The 23,825-nt window shown below is 50.7% G+C and overlaps 2 protein-coding genes across 3 annotated transcripts in view; both read right to left on the reverse strand.

Moving 5' to 3' along the window:
• Positions 1-1,770: 1,770 nt before the first annotated feature.
• On the reverse strand, positions 1,771-14,158 carry CSPG5 (chondroitin sulfate proteoglycan 5). The gene is made up of 5 exons (XM_027523281.1): positions 13,900-14,158; positions 12,111-13,221; positions 9,118-9,306; positions 7,196-7,271; positions 1,771-2,292 (listed from the first exon to the last, which is right to left on the reverse strand). The coding sequence occupies exons 1-5, from the start codon at positions 13,994-13,996 to the stop codon at positions 2,131-2,133; spliced, it is 1,635 nt and encodes a 544-aa protein (XP_027379082.1). The 5' UTR covers positions 13,997-14,158; the 3' UTR covers positions 1,771-2,130.
• A 5,998-nt stretch (positions 14,159-20,156) lies between these two features.
• SMARCC1 (SWI/SNF related, matrix associated, actin dependent regulator of chromatin subfamily c member 1) overlaps positions 20,157-23,825 on the reverse strand; it is a 125,545-nt gene continuing 121,876 nt past the window's right edge. Inside the window, exon 28 of one of the 2 annotated variants that reach the window (XM_027523283.1) lies at positions 20,157-22,622. In XM_027523283.1, coding sequence (XP_027379084.1) covers positions 22,525-22,622 — 98 coding nt within the window. In that variant the 3' untranslated portion in view covers positions 20,157-22,524. Of the gene's footprint in view, positions 22,623-22,662; positions 22,887-23,825 lie in introns of those variants that run through there. The other variant, XM_027523282.1, reaches the window with a different exon arrangement.

A 23,825-nucleotide genomic window follows, 5' to 3' on the forward strand; every position in this document is an offset into this window, starting at 1 on the left:
CTATCTAGGTTGGTCATAACTTTCCTTCCAAGGAGTAAGCGTCTTTTAATTTCATGGCTGCAGTCACCATCTGCAGTGATTTTGGAGCCCAGAAAAATAAAGTCTGACACTGTTTCCACTGTTTCCCCATCTATTTCCCATGAAGTGATGGGATCGGATGCCATGATCTTTGTTTTCTGAATGTTGAGCTTTAAGCCAACTTTTTGGGTCAGGATGAACCAAAGTAAAACAGCCCTTGCACAATCTGCTAAGTCCGTGGTCTTCCTTCTGTGGCCAGGAAATGTTAACCTGGAATCTGCAATAACGTGATCTCAGAATTCCACTGCCCCTGGGAATATGACAGCAGTGAATGAAAAGCCCCTCCATCCATCCTAGACCTGGAAACTGCAATAAATAATTTTTCAGATACAGTGTCCAGCACAAACTAAAAAATAATGAGGCACCAGAGGAGACAAATCAGGGAGAAGCAGCAGAGATTAGGCAAAAGAAACACAGGGATTCCAGTTACAGAATTATCACAGAGGGAACACAGGCAAAGTTCTAGAAAACTCTCCTCACCAGTGATCAGTAAAATTCTATTTGAACTGTTAAGTCTGTAATCCATTCTCATTTATTGCCTGGATTGCTACAGTCTTCATTCTATCTGCCTCTACCTACCTTGGCAATTAGCTTCCCTGTGGCTCAGTGGTAAAGAACCCGTGTGCCAAAACAGGAGATGTGGATTCAATCCCTGGGTCGGGAAGATCTCCTGGAAGAGGAAATGGCAACCCACTCCAGTATTCTTGCCTGGAAAAGCCCATGGGCAGAAGAGGCTGACAGGCTACAGTGCACAGGGCTGCAGTCAGACACGACTTAGTGGCTAGACAACAAGCACCTTGGCAATCTGTCCTAAAACGCACTTTCCCACCCCATCCCCTAAGATGTCTCCCCGTCACAATCTTCCAGTCACACAGCAGAACTCTCCCTTGAGTGTCCTTTTCTTCTCCATCGTCCTGAAAAATGCCTCCCATCCTTCAGCGTCCGGTGTAAAGCTCTCTCCTTGAAGCCTTTCTGAATTCATAAATCCAACTCTCACAGCTTTGTATATACTATACTCTGTTGACACGATGTATTAAAAATGTTTAAAAGACTATTTCTCCCATACACTGTTCACTTTTTGAGGTTACAGGCTTATTCATCTAGAGCTCCTGGCATCTAGCATAGCACCTGGCTGAGTATGTGCTGAATAAATGTTTTAAGAAAGAAGGAAAGAGTATTTTGAATAATAGGTGCTACAGACTGTTACGGACTGAACTGTGTCCTCCCCAAATATCATATGTTGAAGCCCCTAATGTGACTGTGTTTGGAGATAAGGTAATTAAGGTTAAATGAAGTCATCAGAGCAGGACCTTAATTCAATAGGAGTGGTGTCCTTATAAAAAGATGAAGGGACACCAGGGAACTCTCTCTCTCCATATGCACACATAGAAAAGGCCATTGTGGACACAGCCAGAAGGTGGCTATTTGCAAGCCAGAAAGAGAGGCCTCACCGGAAATCAACTCTGTTGTCAATGTGATATTGGACTTCTAGCCTCCAGAAAGTTCAGAAAATAAATGTCTGTTGGTTAAGCCTCTCAGGCTGTAGCATTGTTACAGCAGCTCAAGCAGACTAATACATAGACCATTTCTCGGATATGAAACGTGTATGAATACACATCCTCAATAAAGGTAAGAATTCAACTCAAAGTGACAAGAAAGGGTAGGGAGTAGACACAGGTACACCAGGAAAAATGGCTTTTTAAAAAGTTTTATTTCAAGAACTTTTTTTTTTTTTTACCGGTATTTCAAAAAAAGGTAGGTCAAAGTACAAAAAAAAAAGTCAGTTGAATAATAGCATAGGTTTAGAAATCACAGCAGCAGAAGCAATGTACAGACAGCACAGACAGAACAATCCAATGTATTGTAATTCTCTTCGGGTTCTTTGCTTATGGTGTGTTTTTTCCCTCCTGTACAAAATACACCAAGGCATGCCATGAGATCAGAAAAAGAAAGGAGTTTAACAAATGGTTACAAGAAATAGAATCTGTACAAGAGGAGATAATGCTTCTTCTTCCCCCGCCCCCCGCCCCCCATTTCCTCTCTTGCTCAGCTTCAGGTTAAGTTGTTCTGAAGACAGTTCACCTCCAGGTCGGCCTGGTCACCCTTGCCACCCTCGAGTTTGGGCGACATGGAGTTCTGGATGTTAAATGGCTCCTCCTCTTTCAGGCAGGACTTGAGAGCTTCCTGGATTTTGTGGGGAGCGCTAGAATCATCCTGGAAGAGAAAGATAAAAGCTGAGGCAAGAGTGGGAAGGAGACAATGGGTGGAGGAATTAAATAACATCTCAGACTTTTCTATTTTACTAAAAAAGGGTAAAACTGAGAAAAGGAAGAAAGTGCTGAGGCTTGGATGAACCAAAGTGACTCATTAGCAGCTACACTTTCAGAACATCATCCTCAAAAAACACTGGCCATGTACGAGTGAAAACCCGACAGGTAACTGCGTTACAAATACCTATAAGGGAAGCCAGACAGGGGAGAAACAGTCCTTTTTAATACTCAGCCTGGTCCCTCTAAAGCCTCACCTGCTGGTGAGCTGTGCCCGGCCCCTCTTCACACGGCCCTCCATCCTGAGGAGTTCTGCTCTCGCAAAAAGGTCTTGATCAGGAACATGACTTGTTAGTGTGCAAACAAGGCTGTGGTCAGGCGCAGAGCTGATTCCGGCAGAGTCAAGGCCCCTCTCCCCACAGCAAATTCACGTTCTCTGACTAGAGGCCAGAGATGTGCGAGCCTATCAGACTTTATCTACCACACAGACGCCGACTTACACGGTGCTCCCTCAGTCTAAGGCCCGTGCTGCTGGTTTGCAACCCCTCTGTGATGGGTCCCCGCGCCCCCTGCCTCTCCGTGTTGCCTGCAGCCCCAGGACTAGCTTCTGAGCCTCAGTGAACTTGTTAACGCTTCCCAGGAAACCCACACCAGTACATTCCTCCAGCTCTGTGTTCAGAGAACTCTTATAGCAACACCTTCTTCCCACTACTCTTCCTTCAGGAGTCCCTGAGCAGATTTTACCCAGGGGGCCTCGGTTCTTTCTCAGAAGCCCCAAATAGCTATTGTAAGTGCTCGGAATTTTTGCAGATCAAAGAAGCTGTGTAGCCACCCAGGCAGGTTCATGGAGGGCAAGAAGGGTAACTTGCCTATCTGACCAGCCAGCTCAGCCCTTTCTTGCTTTAATCACTTCTGAAATTCAAGATACTCATGGTGATTAAGGACCAGGACATTCTCTACAGAACGGTGAGCCCAAGTCCATGCTGCCTGCTCCTGAGTCTGACCTGTAACGACACTAGGTCGGGCGAGGGACTAGTTGGAAAGTAGGGAAAGGCGCTAGAATTACATCAGACGTTACGGGGGTTCAATGTACTGTCCATGTAGAAATCACTGTGACCTGCCCCCGCTCCAGCCTCACTGAGCACTGTCGCAGAAGGCCAGCTTGCACAGAGCATTCTGAGAGTTTCAAAGACTTCAGGAGTGATTTACAGACAACAGCGGAACACACGCTCCCCAATTCCAGTGTGTATGAGACAAGCACAAGGCGAAATGAACTTCATTCTGTGTTGAGGCAGATTTCAGGCAAGGCCGCTGCACACAGCGCCTACAGGAAGTGGGTATTTTCTACCCCTGCTTGGAGAGGCTGAGAAAAAACTGTTCAGTGGTATAAATGTGTATGTGTGAGATGGAAAGATCGACCTGATATATTAAGTGTATTATGTACACACACACATAGGTTTTTTTTATGGAGAGGAAGCAGGATGAGGTAGAGCTCGTGTGAGGTGTGGGGGAAGATGTTGGATATAAACACCTGAGACCCTGAGTAGAAGGGACTGGGGATCACAGCAAAATTTGGAGCAAGACAGGATGGCCTACACTCACCTCTCCTCTGACAAGGATGGAACTCACTTTCACGTTTTTCAAGATAACTACCCCTACCCTGGGCCCATCACACTCTCCTTGGGGGCATACAGGGGCACAGGGATATTCTCCTAATGTGAAAAAGTGAATTCAGTGAGTTGTATAGACCTGGGCATCAAAACTGATGCCATGAAGGTGGGGAACCTAATTAAACCTGGCCTCTTGAAGATTTGAACAGAGGAGAAAGCTGCCTTCCGGGCCAATGGGTGGGAGAAGTCAATCCTACAAATCAGGAACACAGGTATCCAACAATGCTATGAGACGAGCTAAGTACCTTCAGCAGGTAGAAGAGGTGAGGGCGTGTCTAGACCAGGATGGAGCGATTCTCATCCATGTTTTTGCTCCAGAACTCCATCCTCTTAGGCCTAGGGTGGCTGAGTCCCTCAGCTGAAGGCCCCTCTGCCTTTGATTTGGTGGAAGTCCCTCATCGTGAGGAAACTGGACCTCCCCCTGGCCTAAGCCCTGGGAACTATTTCCAGCTTTCTGTCCCAGCCATATGGGCATCCTTCCGCCAGGAGTTCAGGCCTGGATGTCTTCTTGTTCAGACACAAGCCTCTATCAGAAGGGGGCGGGCAGCCAGTATTTTACCAAATATATGGAGGAAACAGAGACTGGGAAGTAGCAAAGATTTAAACCGGTGGGTAGGGTGGGGATGGGAAACATTAAGGGACCTCCTGGAAGATCTGTCCACTCTCAGGAGGACCAAGTCCTCGCCACAACACTGCTGACAGCACAGCTGGGAGACGGACAGGGCGGCTTCCGGTGCTCAGACAATTCGCCCACGGAATTAAGGTGACTTCCTTCATGCCATGCAGTGGGAGGTGCCCAGCCTTCTACACACTTGCCATTCCTCCCGGAAAAGGGCAAACCTTCATAGCAGGGGCTGAAAAGCCACAGGCTTTTCCTTTTCCTTGTGAAGTTTCTTTCTGAGGCTGGCTGCTCAGTGACACAAGACCCTCACACACTCAGCTGCTGGCTCACCAGCCACAGGGTCCCACGTCACTACAGAGGGCCCAGTCCAGGAGCAGCACAGAGTGATGAGCATAGCAGGGGAGAGGGACGTGCCCCGACACAGACATCAGCCAGGGACCCTTCCCCGACCAGACCCAAAGTGGTACTTTGATGTTTGAAATCTTTTCAGACAGTGGTTTATAGAGATTATTGGACCTGAGTAGGAAAAGGCCCCATTCCATCTCCTTGACTTATGCAAAAGAAATAACCCCTCTGCTAAAATAAAGAAAACTCTACAAAATTTTAGGAGATGCCAAAATCAACAAGGTTTTTTTTTTTTTTTTTTTTTTTGAGGGGTGAAGGGAGAGGGATGGTGAGACTAGCTGCCCCTGTTTCAGGTCCCAACTCATCTGGAGGTTCTCTCACTTTCATCCTGCTGCCAGCAGCACTTGTCAGCAGTCACTGCGGTGGCTGAAGCAACGGCCAGGGCTCCACTTCATCATAAGGTGGTAACTGTCTTCACTGTCAGTGCACAAGATCTTCACTATGACCAAGTCTGACTTCTGGGTGAGGTGGAGGGAATGAGAGGTGAAGTGGAAAATCCAGATGCTGGACAGGAGAGCCACCCCCCACAGGCTCAGGGCTTTGGCAGAGGTGACAGGATGTACCCTGGGGCACAAGCTGAGGGAACGATGCCCGTGGAAATGGCCCCCAGGATCCCAGAGGAGCCAGAGAGCTGAGTGCCGCCCAGACAACCCCAGGGCCCTTCTCGGGCAGAGTACACCACGGCTGACCACCCTGCTCCACTCTGTTTTTGCTCTGCCATATGCTGAACTCAAGGTCAGTCGCAGTTTTCCTGGAGAAATGCCTTGCTTTCCAAAAGCTGGGTCCGCAAGAACTGGAGACCTTTCTGTTGGCTCCTGCAACCAAGGCCTCCAAGAGACGCTATTTCCTTCCCCTCCATCTTTGTGAGGAGGAAAGGTGGATGTACCAAGGCTGCCAGAAATGCATGAGTCAGAAGCTTTGCCAAGGACCCTTGCACTCTGTGGATAATAAACATCCTGACTGCAGGCACTCCTCTACAGGTCAGGCCTGTTGTCCCTCATGTATGAGATGGCACATCAGACAGTGGGTCTGAGAGACCCCATGGCAGGCCACTGACCACCAGTAATTCATAAATGACAACTACATGCACATCACTGCCAGGGGCTGGGTATGTTGGGATGGGGTGTTCCAAGACAAGGCACATCCTACATCCTTGTGGGTTGATTGGAGTGGTCACCAATCTCAGACGTGACAGGACATCTTGTTCCCTTGACAGTTATGCTCATCTTAAACTTACTAGTATCTTGGTACATACCACATAAAATATATTTGTTCTCTATCCTTTATAGCAAAGTCTTTAAAAAATTAGCTTAAATTGGCCTTTTTTATTTCTTATTTAAATTGACTCCTTTTCTCCTCCTTCTGCAGGTCAACTTGTTCTTTTCTGGGGTTTGGTGAACAGCCTCATATACTATTATTTTCTCCTTTGTCTTCTGGGGATGTGCTTTCCCCAGTTATAAAAAAAGGAAATGGTCTATCAGGATCTCTTATTGGGTTTCAGCTTACATTTATAAACCCATCCTCATAAGGACAGATTTATACCTACACTTATGGTTCTGCCAGTGTTCTATGCTTCCCTTTATATCAAAAACTTTAAAAAACTATCCTAGATTGGCCTCTTTCGGTGTATATAACCAGTGTATATAAGCCTGCTAATTTTTAGGGCTCTCAAAACAGTGTCAAAGAGATTGTTTTTCCGGCAATCCCAGAGGTTTTCCCATTCACCCCAAAGAACAAGCACCATCTGCTTCAAAGACCAGCGAGAAAGTCCCTAGCAAGAAAAGCAGAGGCTTTCTTCTCAGTGTAGAAAAGAAGACAAAAATCAGACTTCTAAAGCTGAGATGAAGCTAAGAATCATACGCTATCCCAGAAATGGCTCTTCTGTACTTTGTGCTATTTTGCCTGTCCAGGAAGTGACACGCCATCACGCCCTTCTTCTCACTCTTATGGTCCGGCCAGGCGACATTATTCAGACCCTCAGAGCTCTGAGGAGTGGCTCCATATGCTGAAGTGAACCAGAGATGCGGGCAGGGGTGGGAGCAGGCACAAGGGCAGATGCGAAGACAAGTTACCTGACAGATAGAGTTTCATAGCGAGCCCAGGCACAGGCAGTGAGGGGGAGGGGAACGCGGAGGGTCGCAATGCTTCCTTACGTTTGGGTGAGAGCCCTCGGCAATGGTGGACAGGGAGAAGTTATCGTTGTGGAGCTCAGATGGGGTCCGGAATTTGCTGGTTAGGACAGAAGAGAGAAGGGAAAATGTAAGTGAAACAATCACAGCGACATTTGATAGAAGCTTCACAGGGCAAGCGCTGTATTTCGTCAAATGTCATGGGTGTGCCCCTACTTGTTGTACCACTAAGAAAAACCTTCTGCCATTTAAACCATGGTCCAATCCTTTCTTAAACTGTAGGTTTATCACCTACAGTTTTCATTACACACTTTAAGGCACTCATTTAGACTTTAGATAAAGAACTGACAACGATATGAACAGCTATGACCACGTTTGTGCCTGCCAGACAATTACAACTACATCATGACTGCCATCTGGCCAACAGTGATTATAAGATGCCAGCGACTGTAAGACACAATCCAATTTCAGAGATGCTAATATGTGGGGAAAAAATGGGTATCTTAGAATCAATATGCGACAGCAGTATCTGTAGTACACTGGGCACATGCATTAATAGCGTTTGCAGAGTGGTAACAAGGCTTGGGAAAGAAAGGAGGTGTACAGAGGAAATAAGGAAGGTGGCATTTGAGCTGAAGGGCTGGGGGAGCCATGATCTGTGCAAAACGAAAACTGGTTCCAGGAGGAAGACCTAGAAGAGGGCCCTTCCCTGGGCCTCAGCTCCTTCTCTCCCCGGTCATCAGCAGCAGCCCTGGTAGGTGGTCCCATTCCCACCCTGACCCTCCCCCCACCCCCTCAGTGGCGGTGTGAGGAGCCAAGGGCCTTGGCTTGTGATCACATGCACAGATACAGCCCTGCCTCAATGCACAGGCACAATGGGGAGGCCCTCGCAGCCCCAGGACAGTTAGCTGAAAGGCGGCAGAGAGCTGCTGGCATCTGCACGTCCCACGAGTTTACCCAGCAAAGGAGCAACAGATGGCGTTTTGTCCCTTTCCCAGGACCCAGGGCAAGTCCTTCAGTCCCATTCTCTGGAGAGCCTCGGGTCAGGGCGAGGGAATTAACTGGGGGGAAACAACAGGGGGAAAAGGGGGTGGGGGCGGTCCTGCATAAATTGCCTCTTGGGTCCTGAGGAAGCTGAACTCCAGTCTCCTTTTCTGACTCCTGTGACATTTCACAGGAGTTATACTTTGCTATTTGTTATACTTTGCTAAGTGATAACAGTGACTGTCTCAGGGTGGGTAAGGTCACATCCGAGTGTTCAAGGCATGGGCTTCAAGGGTAAACGCATGTTGATTCTCACAGGTGCTCAGCTGTCACTCCTCTGCTCAGAGAAGAGCTGAAATGAGACTCCACATGCCCATATGGCCCTTCAAATCCACAATGGAGGAAGTGAGGCCGAGGTCCTAGCACTCCCCACATTCTACTGAGAGGGAACGGGGACTTCCTTGAGCCCTCTGTTCTTCTGCCTGGACCAGGGTGGACCAGTTTGAAAAGCAACACACTGCTAAATCTTTTCACTGAAGAGGACGGCACATCTGAGGCAGCTGGAGGAGTCACTTCAGCTGATTTGGGAGCGAAATCCTCATACTGGCCTCTGGCTGTCAAAGACTTGGGAAGCAGGTGTAATCAGATGGGGGTGGGGGGCTGAGCGCGGTACTTAACCAGTTACTTGACCAGAGTCGGGAGCTGCTATACTCTGGCTGCCTTTCCTAAGCATCCTGAGAAAAGGTGGCGAGTGTGTGTGTGTGGAATGGTGCTGGACAGCTGCAGTCTGCCACAGGGGCCTAACCTCTGCTGCCAATTCCAGCACATTCTGTCTAGGAACGGGTAAGCTTGGGTGAATCTCTGGTATGAAAAACGCAAGCAGGGATGGACAGCAGATGCCAGAAACCCTCAGGACCACATTCCTGGATCCCACAGGGCGGGGCTGGCAGTCACAGACTCACTTGGTCCTACGCAGCTTGGTGTTCTCGGTCTTGAGCAGGTAGAGCTTCTTGGCGAAGAACACCGTCATCATGAAGAGCAGGAGCAGCACGAGGGCGGCCGAGCCGACGGCCACGCACATCACCTGGAAGTCGGTGATGATGGACTCGCAGCGCATCCCCTTGTGCCAGATGTAGTCCTGTGTGTTGCACCTGCAGCGGTGACAGGGTGAGGCTGAGGCGATGGGCCGGCAGCCGTGGCTGCAGAGCGTCTGACCCCTGACCCCGGGGCTGACGTCAACACCCTGCTCCTATGAGCAGCTAAGGAAGTGTGGTGTCCTCGTCTGTGCAGACTTTAGGGTTGCTATTCTTGCCTCATCTTTACAACCACACCAGGAAGAGTGTGTGGCACAAATGCATCAAGGGCGGTCGACACAAATGAGGTAAACGGGGCGCTGGCAAACAGAGCACACTGGCCATTCACAGGCCTGTGAAGTGACTGAGGGAAGGGAACCCCGTTTTCCACTTCAATGACAACAATCACAAGATTCCCCCGGAACCCCCCAAGCCCCTGCCCTGGGCTCTGGTGGGGGAAAAAAAAAAGATGAAAAACAAGATCAATAGGAGCTACCACCACAAAGTAGTAGGACCCGCCCTATCCTGGGGCATTGCAGTCCCATCTAGTTCACGTGGCCAACCAGACACTGAAAATAAGGAAGCGACAGACAAGGACAAGCACAAAGATGGATGTACATTCTCCCCCATCTCAGCAGCCCCCCAAGTGCTGCCCCTACAGCTTCCTGTCCTACACCATGAGAACTGTCATGAAAGCAGAGTGAGAATCAACCCTCTGGGTGGGTTTCAGTCCTTTTGTTGAGTGACTTTCTCCTGCCCTTGGGGACATTCCCAGGCTCCAACTCTTCCAATGACATTGCTGTTTCCATGGGAACCAGGCTGCTTCAAAGAGGAAAAAATGTGGAAGGATACAGAGGCAGGCAAAGGAGGGAGGACATGAACCTCAGGGTGAATGACAGAGGAGAAAGGAGTCCAGAAATGGGGAAATCAAACCCGGGAGAATTAGCCACTCCACACCTAGAAGAGGGCGGGGCTCTGTGGCAAGCAGTGAATTCTCTTATCCAGCTGCCCCTCTGCAGTCGTGGGAGGCTGTTGGAGGACAGCGGGGAAAGAAGGTCCCTCTAACAGAGTGCTCTGGAGAAGTTCTGCCATAGCTCTGCTCGTTTCTCTGCAGTGGTCGGGTGACACAGACAAAAGCATGCTGCAGTCTGCAACCAAGGGCTCGGCAGCCTCCTGTGAGTGGAATGTAAAACAGTTTCCAAGCTGGGGCTGGGCCTGGGTGTACCCGTCAGAGGAGGAATTTCTGGTAGGGAGGCCCAGGATGGGTGATCCTGGGATGGAAGCTGTGCAAGGGGGGCTGGAGTGGACTAGTGAGAAGTCCTCCTAAGGCAGGATCCACTGGATGATCCATGGTCAGTATAGGCATGCCACTCAGTGAGGTCATGTTTACTACTGGGGGGTCCCTTGATAGCTCCAGGAGGTTCTGGGAACTGTTCTAGTGCTTCAGAGGCAACGAGGGCTCCAAATTTAATACTCTGATGGGGAGCTAACTTCGAAGGTGAAAACTCAGGCCTCCAATAGGATGAAAGATACTAATTTTGCACAGAGATTTCATAGCTCCCAGGCTAAAATCATTACTATAGTCCTCCCTCCACAACTGGAGTCTGAGGAGCAAAATCAGGGTTTCCTTGTATTTCTGGTAGCCCTTAAGCAACCAGCAAGGTCTTGTTGCCGTAATACCTTGATCACAGTTCTTTTTGGCAATAGCTGGCCAGCTCCAATCAGAGCTGTGTGGACACATCTTATATCAGTGACCTTAATGACACAATCATTTATGGGAAAGAACTTCATAGGAAGGAAACTCAAGCTTTAATGACAAAGGCACAGCATGCATGCATTATATTATTCTTCTATCAGAACATTAAGACCTATAGAATCTGAATTCTTTATATACCTCCAAAAAGACCCAGAAAAAGAAACATAGGGAATGGCACTTAAAAAAACAGAGATACCCAGATTACAGAAATGTTTCACTCTTAGGACCGGTGGAAACAAGTCCCAGAAGACTCTGAGGTCTACTTGCCACTTCTAGGGGCTGTAAAGGATGGAGAGAAGCAAACCACTCAGCCCTGGACATGTGCTTCATCCAGAATAAGAATAAGCCCGTGAGCTCTCCAGCAGGTTAACTACCTTGCCGTGAGGGCAGGTATAGGGGGTTAATTACCAATGAGGCATGGGCTGGTGGCTGCACACAATATCCTTACTCTGACACTAAACTCTCTGGGTCTTTAAAACATGTCAGACTGAGTATCTCCAGGAAGACAACAACAAAGGTAGGAGGAGTAAAGTCACTATCCAGAACTAAGAAATGCCAAATGTCTGCTGTGTGAGGAAGGACACTCTGCTTGACTTGACCTGTTTGAATGGCTGCTCTCTGGGTCTTTATCCAATGAGAAGGTCCTCATTCGTGCCACCTGAAGCACGTGCCCCCCAGGGTCATGGAGCCCTTCTTCTGCCTCACACATGGCTCAGAGGGAGTGGTCAGCAGTTCTCTCTTCTCCCAGGGCGTCTATGGACCTTCTTCTGCAAGTTTAGCTAGAACTTGCCAACAAGAACCTGCCATCAAGCCAGTAAAGGCCTTTTCCAAAATCCTTGGCCAAGTCCTTTTGTTTCGCCTTTATAGTGTACTGGTTTGGTAAAGGGCACGACACTTAGAGGAAATGCACAATCTTACTTCTGAGGAAACTCTCCTAGTGATGAGCTCACAGGAAGTACATTTACGCTGTTAGTCTGTAGAATATTTACTGGGACCATCTCTTGACCCATAAACACACAAGCTCTGGGAACCTGTCACATCCCCCTCTCTGCTGAAGCAGCCTCCCATGCCCCCTTCAGGAGTTCTCTTGACAAACCCCCTGGACACCTGCCTGCCACATCCTTACCTGCAGAAGGCCCCAATGTTCTCCACCAGGTAGCACTGGCCGCCATTGTGACAGTAACTTGGGAAGAGGTCGCACACTGACCGGCAGGAGCCGTTATGTCTCACAAAGCCACTGCGGCACACGGTGCCATTCTCGCTCGGGGCCAGGTCCCTGCCTGGCTCTCCTGGGCGGGGCCTGAGGGCGATGCTGCTGCCGGGGATCATCCCCAGAGTATGCTGCGGAGGGACAGCGTGCCACCGACTGGTGGGCTGGCCTGTCCCGGGCCCCAGACCAGGCTTCTCAGTGGGCACTAGAAGGTCATTTTCATCTTCCAGGTCTCCGCCTCCCACTGCATCCTTGTCCTCCTCTTCTTCCTCCTCTTCATCCAAGTCATCATAGAAGGATGTGGTAGGGTAGAAATCAGATTCATCAAATGGAGTGAAGTCATCGTATAAGTCAAGCAGGCTCCAGGAAGGAGTCTCTCCCCCGGGATCAGGGTGGTGCTCTGAGGTACCTGGCGACCCAGGGAAGCTCCCCAGGTCGGCGCCACGGCCCTCACCATCCAGTCCTTCGAAGTAGTCGATGTCAATTATATCTGACGCTGGGTGGGGCTCCAGTGTGCCCTGAAAGGGGTACGTGGGCTCTGGCCCGTGAGGGTCAGGTGTGCTGCCTCCCAGGTTCAGCCAAACCTCCATGGGGCTCTCCTTGGGGAGTTCGGGGCCTGGGCTCGGCTTGTCGCCAGGAGCTGGGGAGGGTGGTTCACTGGCCTCCGTAGCCTCGAAGGTGGCTGCGGACGTCGAGGACGTCCCAAGGGCCTCGTCGGGAGTCGGGAGCGTGGCTGGAAGGGCCTGGGTGTCGCCGCTGCCCGCCTCTGCGGTCACTCCGCCCAGGCCTGGGCTCTCGGCCTCCAGCCAGGCTGTGCTTGTCACCGCCGCCGACGCCTCCAGCGCCTCCTCAGCCCCGACCCCAGGGCCCACCAAGGCCTGCTCGCCGCCGGGCGCAATCCGAGAAGTCTCATCTTTCCCAGCTGCTGGTGGGCCGGCCTTCTCCCTCGTGTCGTTAGCACGCGGCTCCCACGCCGGGACGCTCTTCACCGGCGTGTCTGCCTCGACGGCGCTGCCCGCCTCAGGCACTGTGGGAGGGAGGGAGAGGGGCGGGGCGTCAGCGACCGCGCGCGCGTTAGGGCTGGGGCAGCGCCCCGCCCCGGCCACGGCTGCTCTCTCAGACCCCGGCCAACCTTAAGCCTCAGCTTCAAGCTTTCCCAAGGCCACGCCCCATCCTTAAGCCCCGCCCCTAGCCCGCCCAATAAGCCCGAGAACACACCCGACCAAACACTTTACTAGCTTAGGCCCCGCCCCCAAGCGAAAGGCCCCGCCCCCGACATCACCCGCGCTCTAACCCGGGCGGCCCTCAATTCCGGCTCCTGGCAAAAAGTCTTACCTTCGGGGCTCCATTCCACACGAGGCCCCGCCCCAAAGTCGCACCCTTAGGGCTCCGCCCCGAACTCGCATTCTCGTGCCCCGCCATCACCTCCAGGTCCCGCCCCGAAATCTCACCCTCAGGCCCCGCCCCAACAGGCCCACCCCCAGCCAACACCTCGGTCTCCACACTCGGGTGGCGGCCGCCGAGTCGCCTCCAGCAAGTCCCCGCATCTCCTCGTGCTCCCCTTCCCCCGCCCGGGCTGCAGGCAAGACGCTGCCCCGCCCCCTTGGCAGAGCTCGCGGACACCTCTTGTACCCGAAGCCAACGGGACCCTGGCCCAAGGTGGGGCGTGAGAGCCACTGGGGTCTCGGTCGCGGTCTGTACCTACCCGGCGCGGCCCCAGAGGCGAGGACCAGCGTAACCCCCAGAAGCAGCAGCAGCGGCGGTGGCCCCCGGCCCGGGCCCCCGCCCTCGGCTCGGCCCATGGCGCGGAGCCCCGACCGCTGTCCGCGGTCTGCCCGGCTGGCTGCGCCCTCGGCTCACCGGCCGCCGCGCCTCCCGCCCGTGCTACGGCCGTCTCAGCCCACGATGGGCAAAGGGAGAAGCCGCATGCCGCCGCCGTCCGCCGCTGTCCCCGGCGCGCCGCGCCTCCCCGCCTCCCGCGCCGCCGCTGCCGCGCTCAGCGCCGCCCCCACCCCGCCCGCCGCGCCCGCCCCGCCGCACGTAGCTCTGACGCCGGCCCTGCTCAGTCCTCCTGCGGTGGGGACAGACAGACCCCCGGCTCTGCACGCGGAGACAAACGGACGCGGGGTATCGCGCGGGCAGGCGCACAGCGCCGCGCGTGGCATTAGCCGCCAGGTGCACTGGCGGGAGACCTGCGGGGCGGGGCCGTGGTCCTGCCCTCCCAATGGAAGGGCTGGCACGGGCCCCCCAACCGCGAGGAACCCACCCGCCAAGCGGCGAGCACAGAGCGGGGCGCCCAGACACCCGCAGGCTCGGGGCGGGGCTCGGAAGGGCCGCAGGGGGCGCAAGCCCCAGCCCGCGCTGTGCCAGTGAGCCGAACCCAGGGCACACGGAGCTTCTCGGATTTCCGCACCAACCCGGTGTTCAGGGCGAAGGGTCTCCGGGAGGTCCCCGAGAACCCAAGAGGGCGGGGCGGGCGCTGACAGTGCCAGGCAAGGGGGCGAAGTGGACCTCCCAGGCTCTAATCGGATCAGACCTAATCCGTCTGCAGCCAAAGCCCCAGACCTCGCACAGCCAGGCCCGCTGGAACGCATCCTGGGGGCAGGGGGCAAGAATTTCCCTCCTCAAGGCAGCCTAGGGTGCGGCCTGTAATCCCGGTTCCTTGTTCCCTCTCCAAGATACATCGCCCCCGATTCTTCCCGGGCCACCAAAGCTCAGGTTGGTGGGTAGTCCCGGCGCTTGGTCTCTCAGTCGCGTCTGACTCTTTGCGACCCCAATGGACTGTAGCCCGCCAGGCTCCTCTCCATGGAGATTCTCTGGGCAAGAATACTGGAGTGAGTTTGCCATGTCCTCCTCTAGGGGATCTTCCCAACCCAGGGATCGATCCCGCATTGCAGGCGGATTCTTTACTATTTGAGCCACCAGGGAAGCCCAGGAAGACTGGAGTGGGTAGCCTATCCCTTCTCCAGGGGATCTTCCCGACTCAGAAATCATCGAACCGGGGTCTCCTGCATCGCAGGCAAATTCTTTACCAGCTGAGCTACCTATCCCTAAGAGACTAGATCAGAGTCTAGGGAAACAGCCTCTGCCAGGCCAGGGGTTGCAGTCTGTGGGTCCTGTCCTAAGGTCACTCTGCAGTACAGAGCCACTCATCTCCAGATCCCTGCTTGGTGGTGGGAATTGCTGCCTAGTCACCTACTTTGTCCACCAAACCGACTGTCTGCCTTTTGATCTCTTAACCCTAATGATATTCAAGGTCACTGCCGGAGATGTGGGAACTCTGGTATTTGAGACACTCCCATTTCTGTCACTTGGGACCCACATAACTGACCAAGAACTGTCACTAGTACATGTCTCTGGATGGGGTTGCCTTGATTCAAAGCCTGTTTCTTTCACTGGAACTAGGTCTACTTGCTCGTCCTGGTTGGTCCCTCCTCTCCCCATCTACCTGGCAAATCCTTTAACCCAGAAAGCTCAGTTCCCATAACCTTCCCATCCAGGAAGCCTTCTGTCTGACCCAGTAGATACTTTTGCCCTGATCTCATTGTCTGTCTACAATAATTCCCTACTAGACTGCAAGACACTTGCACAGGCAGCACCAAGCGCAGCTGCTTAAGGTGGGTAGGAGGCATAAATGAACGAATGGCAACCATCTTAGTCCCACCATAGAACTGTGGGTCTAGAAGGGGCTGATGTGCCAAAGCTCTTTTCATGGCTTCATAAGGCCTCTGGGGACGGTATATACCACTTTGAGATACAACTTTCTCTGAGCAGAGGGCCAGGCAGAGGTTTGTACTTGCCTGTAGCCACAAAGGTACTAATGGACCTGCCAACACCACCTCTTCTTTCCTGTAGCTTTTCTCTGCATGTTTTTCGGCCTTACATCCAAGGCCTTGTGTGTTGCTTTGTGTGTCTCCTTGAGTCTTGAGTAGGGTTGTCAATGTGAAGGACCTTGGTGGACATGCCCACCTCCTCCTTCCTGAGGCCAGTCTTTGTGGAAAGGCGGCCTCACAGATGGGTCCTTTGGTGCCTGCTGCTGCTGCTGCTAAGTCGCTTCAGTCATGTCTGACTCTGTGCGACCCCATAGATGGCAGCCTACCAGGCTCCCCCGTCTCTGGGATTCTCCAGGCAAGAATACTGGAGTGGGTTGTCATTTCCTTCTCCAATGCATGAATGTGAAAAATCAAAGTGAAGTTGCTCAGTTGTGTCCAACTCTTAGCGACCTCATGGACTGCAGCCTACCAGGCTCCTCCATCCATGGGATTTTCCAGGCAAGAGTACTTTGGTGCCTAGAGCATGACAATTACTCCTGTTTTTCACAAGAAAGGTCTGGGTGGGGGCTCTTTCCACACCCCTCTGTTAAAGCTCTACCTACTCCAGTTTATATTTCTGTCATATATTCTGTTAACACTTAAATATATCCTTTTAGATTCAATTTTTGATTTATGTAAAACAAGCATATGGTATAAAATATGAAATATCTCCTTCCTCAGTGACCTTCCTCCCTTCTCTGGAGACAAGATTCTATTACTACTGTCTTCATTTGGGGATTTTATATTAACTATTATCAGTTTCATTCTGATCCTCCCTAGATCTCACCAGCAATTTCAGAACTAAGCACAGCACACCTGGTTAGGTGATACCTCCATAAGCCAGAACCTCATCAAGGCAGTGACCTTGAGACAGTCAGTATCCTGTCTCATATACATGAAAGTAGTAACCATGGAGTGTCAAATGAATGTGGTTCTGTTTTTCTGGGCACAGTGTGAGGGTAGGCTAAAAAAGAGAAGGGAGAATATGTAGAAATTGGAAAGTGAAAGAAAGGTAAATAGACTACTATCTAGAGCTTACACTCCGTGTCCCCACATTCAAGTCTCCTGGACTTGGGCATCAGGGATGTTTTAGGCTATGGCTTCTGCATGCCTCTCAAGTTCCCATTGGGTTTGGCAGAACCAAGGAAGGCACGAGGCCCACTGCCATGGATATAGCCTGCCACTCTGTGCATAGAAGGCCCCTGGGCAAAGCCAGGGGGCTGCTCTCCAGGGCATAGCTGCTCCTGTTGCTGTGGCTAGGGCATATTTCAGTCTGAACAGGAAGCAGCACAGATCCTGGCTTTAAGTCCTCAGTAGTAACCATTAACATTTTCCTGAGGTTTTAGTTTTCCAAGTGCTCTAATTTGTCTTACTCTTCACAACCATACTACTGTTCTACTGGTCACTTTACATGCTTGCAAATGGACACTGAGATCATGCTAATGAACTGCTAAGACCAGGACTTGTACTAACATTTTGATTTCAAATCTTTCCATTTTATTATGGAGACTTTTCATTCTTGCTTCTTAATTTCAGAAGAGTAATCAGGATGCAGAGGTAGGGCCTCACTTGGCAGAATGGAACCGCAGCCTCTCCCCCTGCCCCACTGGGTGTTTAAGAGTTGATGCTATGGGGTCTTCCCTGGTGGTCCAGTGGTTAACACTCTGTGCTTCCAATGCAGGGATCACAGGTTCAATCCCTGGTCGGGGAAATAAGATCCCACATGCTACACTGCATGGCCACAACTTAAAGGAAACAAAGCTGAATTTTTAAAAAGAGTTGATACTGTTTTCTTAACAGGGTATAACACTGCCGTCCAGACTCATGTCCTGATCAGCCAGAAAGGGACATCTAGCATGGCCTCTCTCTTGCTCTCCAGCATACAGAGTAGACACACCTAGTTCTGGGCTACAGGTAGTCAGCTCTGTGACATTTTTGGTGATAAGCTGCTGGGAATGATCCTTCTTGCACCATTACCAGGAAGATGCAGAGCCAAGAGGCAGGGGTCTGAGTTCTTTGTGCTGACCACCACCTCCTCACTACCGGAAGCTCGACATTCTCAACTTGCACAAGTGCTCTCATCTTAGAAAAAGACATTACAACTTGGAGGTGGTCACCCTGTTTGGAAGTGGGGCTGCCATCAAATTGGAAAGGCCCCTGAACTGCATTACCTCAAAGCCAAATCAGTTGGGAGAAAGGCACACTGCACATGCCAACACAGCCTCTGACGTGGAGCAGCCAGGCTTGCCTGAGAAAAGTCCTGCTGCCTCAGCAGGCAACCTAAGTGCTGCTAGAGAACCCCACAGCTCCTGCAGGGTACCTGGAACAAGGAATGCCAGTCAACTTGGATGGCCATGGGAGATCCATCACTGTCAGTGACAACAAACCAAAGAAATCAGGAGCTCTGCCCACTTCCAAAGCCCTTGGGGACCGCCCGACAGTGGTGTCGCTGTACTGTATTAGGCATGGTGATTCTGCTGAGACCCACAAAGGCTGTACCCTAAGAGTATGTGGTGGTATAAGGTGGCTGGCAGCAATCAGGTACCTGGCTGATCCACATGGGTTTGTAAGGGCCTGGAAAGGCCTCTGGAGGCAGAAAGGAGTAAAGATGGCTCCAGTTCTGCAGGGCGAGCCAGGAGCAAGATGGGGGGCCATACAAGGTTCTCTGCGGCTGGTATCCCCTGAAAGCTGGAGTAGGGAAGGGTAGCCCAAGAGAGAGGTAGCTATGATTAACTCAGTAAACTTTGTTTTGGCTGATTCTTCGGACTCTCTCTTCTTCTACCCTTTTAGTCACCCTCTGGGAACTGAAGGTCGACCCTCAGTTTACCAAACCTTGAAGGACACAAACCGTGAAGAACATTTAATTCACAGACTATGTACATTATCCCCCAAGAAACAACTGATTATTATACCGTTCCTTTTTGCTTCGTGGACACCTGGCACTATAGAACCTCTTGACCATCTGGTATTCCCCAGACCATATACATTATCCCCCGTTTTTTTCCTACAAAAACATTAAGTGGCCTGGAGTGCCTTACCTTATTCATGATTGTATGCAGGTCCTAGTGCCTGCTACACAATAGGCTCTCAAATGTTTATGAGACTAATGGACTCACAGAGTGACTGTCAGAAACTGCAGAAGAGCTTGCTCGATCATACAACTTTCTTAACCAGCAATCCTCAAAGGGTGGTCCCAAGACCCATCAGAGTTCCCTGAGAATCTGTTAAAAAGGCAGAATTTCTGAACGGACCCCAGACAGACCTGCTGAATCAGCAGCTTTGAGGATGGGGCCCAGAAGCTTGTATGTTAACAAAGTTATAGATGTTCCTGGTCTGCACCCAAGTTGGAAAAACTGTTCTCAATTGCATTTGGGCGTGGGGTGGGGTTATTCCACAGAAAGGATTTGAGGAACCTGTGGAAACTTGGTTAAATGTACAAGTCTTGGTGTGTTCTAAAAAGAATTCACACTCAGGTTGATAGACCAGTCTTTCATCTGAATCAAGGATTAACGTCCCTCATCACCCCCTGAGAGGAGTGGATGAGTCCTGTGAGACCCAGCTGGTTCCAGAACTCTTCATTGGAGGGAAGGGTCGAATTAGTCAGAAAGCACAGCACAGTCGGCTAACATACTTTCATGAAGGACCAAGTGTCCACTTCCTGGGAGACAAAGAATCTGCTTCTTTTGCTTTGTTGGGTTCGCAAGCATGTTGAAAGCACTGTTTCTGTTTTTTGTGCAGGGCCTGTACCTGTGGGTGCCCGAGGGCTGGCCATGAGAATGTGCCGAAGTTCACAGCATCAGCCCTCAGTGCCTGCCTCTGACACGGGGATGTCTAAACTGTGACCTGACCAACACTCTCTTGTGCACCAGGCAGAACTACTTCTCTGCTGGGGGTGCCAGCATGCTGGCCACCCTTCCTGAAGAACATCCACTCATCTCTCTTCAGTTTGACCACAGAAACCAACAGCGTGCCAGGCACATTCAACCATACATTCCTTAAGCCCCATGAAGGTGAGAAGGTGGTCAGTCAGTCAGGAAACTCAAGCCACTGAACTTTAACTAATGACCAAGACGAGGTGAGGCTGAATATTGAGATTCCTCCTAGGACACATGAAGAAACTGGTATACGAACGCAGAGAATGGGACTAGAATCCAGAAATGATGTTCCATTTATTCACTGAAAAAGAGGGAGATTAGGCCTTCTTGATCAATTTCTTCCAGTCTCCCCAACTCCCTCCCTTCACTTTTCCGAAATAACACACTGAGAAACATTTTTGTACAAAAACCACGTATTATTCCCCCCCTCACAAAATCGGGTGGCTGTATTACAGGAACAAAACCAGATCAAAGACATAAAAAGAAAAAGTCACCACTTATACTGAAACACAACAGTGTTAAGAATTCAGGTATTCTGTAGAATTATTACCAGCATAGTTAAAATATTTCCACCTGGATCTTTTAAATTTGAAAGTGATCACATTAAAAACCTGAGGTTGCAAGAGACCACAGTATGAACCAGAATTCCATTTTCCTTTAAAGACCTCAGTGGAAAAGGTATTTGGAATGAGTTTCCTTTGGGAAAAACTGGCGGGAAAATACAGAAAACCCTGGCCATTGTCAAAAGGCACTGGGATCTTTCTGGAGTCAAAAGCAATGGAATTAAACTCCAGTAGGAGCAAGCTCATTTTCACTCCAAGCGCCTGGAATAAACTCACTAAAGGAACAAGGTCTCCTTGGTTCCAGTACTCTGATGGTGACCAGGGCCACCTGCTTAGAGGTAACACCTGAGGGTTTGAAAGGCAAATCTTAATTGTGGTTTGATTTTTTTTTTTTTTTTTGCTTTCTGATATTAAGGAAAAAGGTTCTAAGGTGTTTTATAAACACCTTCCCACACCCTCACACATGTAAAGCTTTATAGAATATATAGAAAAGATATCCAAAAGATGTTCCACTTTGCATTCTAAAGGAAACTGCCACTTGAGAATGTGAAGGGGCCAGGTGCTTCGGAAACCAAGCTCGACCCAAAACACCGTTTCCCCACCCATGGAAGGATAGAGGAGAGGGAAGAAAGACAAGAAGAGAAAACCAAGAACTCTCAAGTCACTCATCAGCAGGGGTAGAAATGGGCTCATATTAAGGCATTTTTGTGGCTCTTCCTCTGGAATGGCACTCCACTCTCCCAGCCCGAGCACCCCACCCTCAAATCATGATGCTTTGATTGCCAAGTGAGTTCCCTGGTACCCACAGCATCTCCTTGACAACCAACCATGTAATAGATGGAATGTGAGATCTCAGACGGGGAAGGGAGAAGGTATGAGAGGCTGTTGGTCTTGCCCCAATTCTCCAATCCCACCCCAAACCTAAAGTACCGCTTCACTAAATCCCACTCACCCTGACTACTACAAGAGGTAGTTTGGGGACCTGTAACCCCAGCCAACCTAACCAAGTCCATGAGCTAAAACTCAGCACTATCTACTTTTTTTTTTTTAAGTTTTTTCTTTCTTGTAAAGAGGGAGAAAAAGAATGCACACAAAGCAGTGAACAGTGGGCTAGATTCACTGGATGACCATTGCCCAAGACCCCCAAAACTTTCCTGGTTAGTCTAGGGGACTCAGGAATGCCTCCCAAATCGCAGCCCTCAAAGCTTACACTGCTTACACTTTTGGGAAAAACAAAATGCCCACCCCCTCCCCTAGCAATCAAACAAACCGTCTGCATAGAAAACCAGAACCAGTGGGCCCGGGCAAGGAGTGGATCTCTTCTAAAGCTTGTGCTCTCCCCTACCAGGGATGAAAGGGGGTGTTCTGCCAGGCAGGCTGGAGGCTCTCATGGTCCTCACTAAGGATAACATCAGCAGGAGTGGGGGGGATCCCTTTTCCCCATCTCTTTTAATTTTGGTGCGTCCATGTGTGGCAAAAGTCTCATGAAACTTCACCATCAGCACCATTCTTAGCTCAGATAAGCAGAAATAAGGTCACTTACAATGCCTTAAGGTTTGTCCCCTCTGGCTATCCCCTCTGCCCATCACTATTTTTTGGTTCCTATTAACTTAGGATGCTCTCCTTTAAAGCAATAATGACCAAAAGGAAAAAAAAAAAAAAAAAAGTGATAATGATTATAAAGTATTATCCATACAAGCGTAAGACAAAGCAAAAACAGAACAAAATTGCAGGAGAGCAAAAACTGATACAGACATAGAGCACTAACGTTGACAGGACCTGCAGATACACTGTCAGCATACCCCACCGCAGGTCAGGGAGACGCCAGGTATTTCAGGGTGACCAGGGCACACTGGCACCACAGGCTTCCCCCTCCCCCTGTGCTGGAGGAGGACCTAACACAGCAGGTGTCAGAGTACGGAGGGGGGTGGCAAGAGGAATGGGGACAATTCAGGGTGCGTGCTTGGGGCTGTGAGAAGAAAACTCCTGAAAGAAACCCAAGGAAGCGGAGGAACACAAGTCTTGTCATCCCCACTCCAGCTGGGGGTGCTGGGCGCGGATGTCCCCTGTGTCTTTCGGGCTAGGGCGCAGCAGAGGCTGGTGGGCCAGGAGCAGGAGGCGGAGGGCCTCCGTCCGCAGGTGCTGGAGGTGGTGGCTGCTGCTGCGGCGGAGGGGGATCTGCAAACACATCCAAAAGAAACTTGTCATTGCTGGGAACACAAGAGGCCTGGGCAAGAGCCCACGCAGAGAAACAGGACTTACAAAGGAAGTTTCTTTACGGCCTGTGAGGCACGGCTGCCGCTGTGGGCTACATGGGGCGCATCTGAACCTCCACGTCACCGCTCGTGTGGCTCCCCTGATCCACGCGGCTCGGGGGTGGGGAGGTGTCTGAGTCCGCCCCACTCTCCTTCAAGGCCCGCTCCTTCCAAGAATCCTCCAGACCTTTGCATAAATTAATTATATTTTGATTTTATCATTATCTTAATGCTTCTCACTGCTAATTCTGTCTCTTCAGTTAAATGATAAGTTCCTTCCTAGGCAAGTTCTGTGTCTTCTTTCTCTCAGAGTGCCTAGCCTAGCTGGGCACAACACTGCCTATCAGAAACTGCTGGCTCTTATGAACTGTCTCCACCAGGGTCACCGAGATTGACTTGCAGCAGCCAACAAGCTGGACAGTCTGAGGAGGCCCCGCAACTCCTGAACTGTAGTCTCTGGATTTTTGGCCAAAACTAGGTCAGGTCCTGAAGGGAACAATTAGGCAAGGAGCTCTTTCCTATTTCTACTTTGGCTGCTTGAGTGTACAAAGCAACCATAGAGATGATTCAATCCAGGGTTTTAAAAACTTCTAGATTTCATCTAGGGATGAAAACGAAGGAAACACACAATTAAAGCACCTCATTGCTTACCAGCTAATTCATCCAACCTTCCCCTCAGGAGGTGTCCACCCAGTTGCTAAGGCTCTTCAAAGCATTTTTAAGCCCACCGATTTACTCCCTGGTGTCATCTTTCAGGGGAGCAAAGTAAGGCCTGAAGAGGGAAGTGACTCGCCTGATAAGGCCTGCCCAGTGCCCTGAAGCCAAATCAGCAGCTCAGGATCCCTGAAATTCATCTGGGGCAGGAAGTGATGGGGAGCACCTCAAACATTCAACACCCTCAAGGTACTGCACCCAGGGCCCTTTAGGATGGAATCGTGTATGCAAATCAGGTGTTATCAGCAGGACAGGACAGTGGTAAAGACCAATGACATTATGTCTGCAACAGAGATGCAGCATGGTCAACCCTCCAAGTCAGCCAGCACATTTTTACATTGCCTGTGGGGCAGCAAGGCTAGGAAAAGAGGTACACACTAGACTATGATCTCTGATCCTTGACTTAACAAAT

The sequence above is a fragment of the Bos indicus x Bos taurus genome, chromosome 22, assembly GCF_003369695.1.
Source record: "Bos indicus x Bos taurus breed Angus x Brahman F1 hybrid chromosome 22, Bos_hybrid_MaternalHap_v2.0, whole genome shotgun sequence".
Lineage (NCBI taxonomy): Eukaryota > Metazoa > Chordata > Mammalia > Artiodactyla > Bovidae > Bos > Bos indicus x Bos taurus.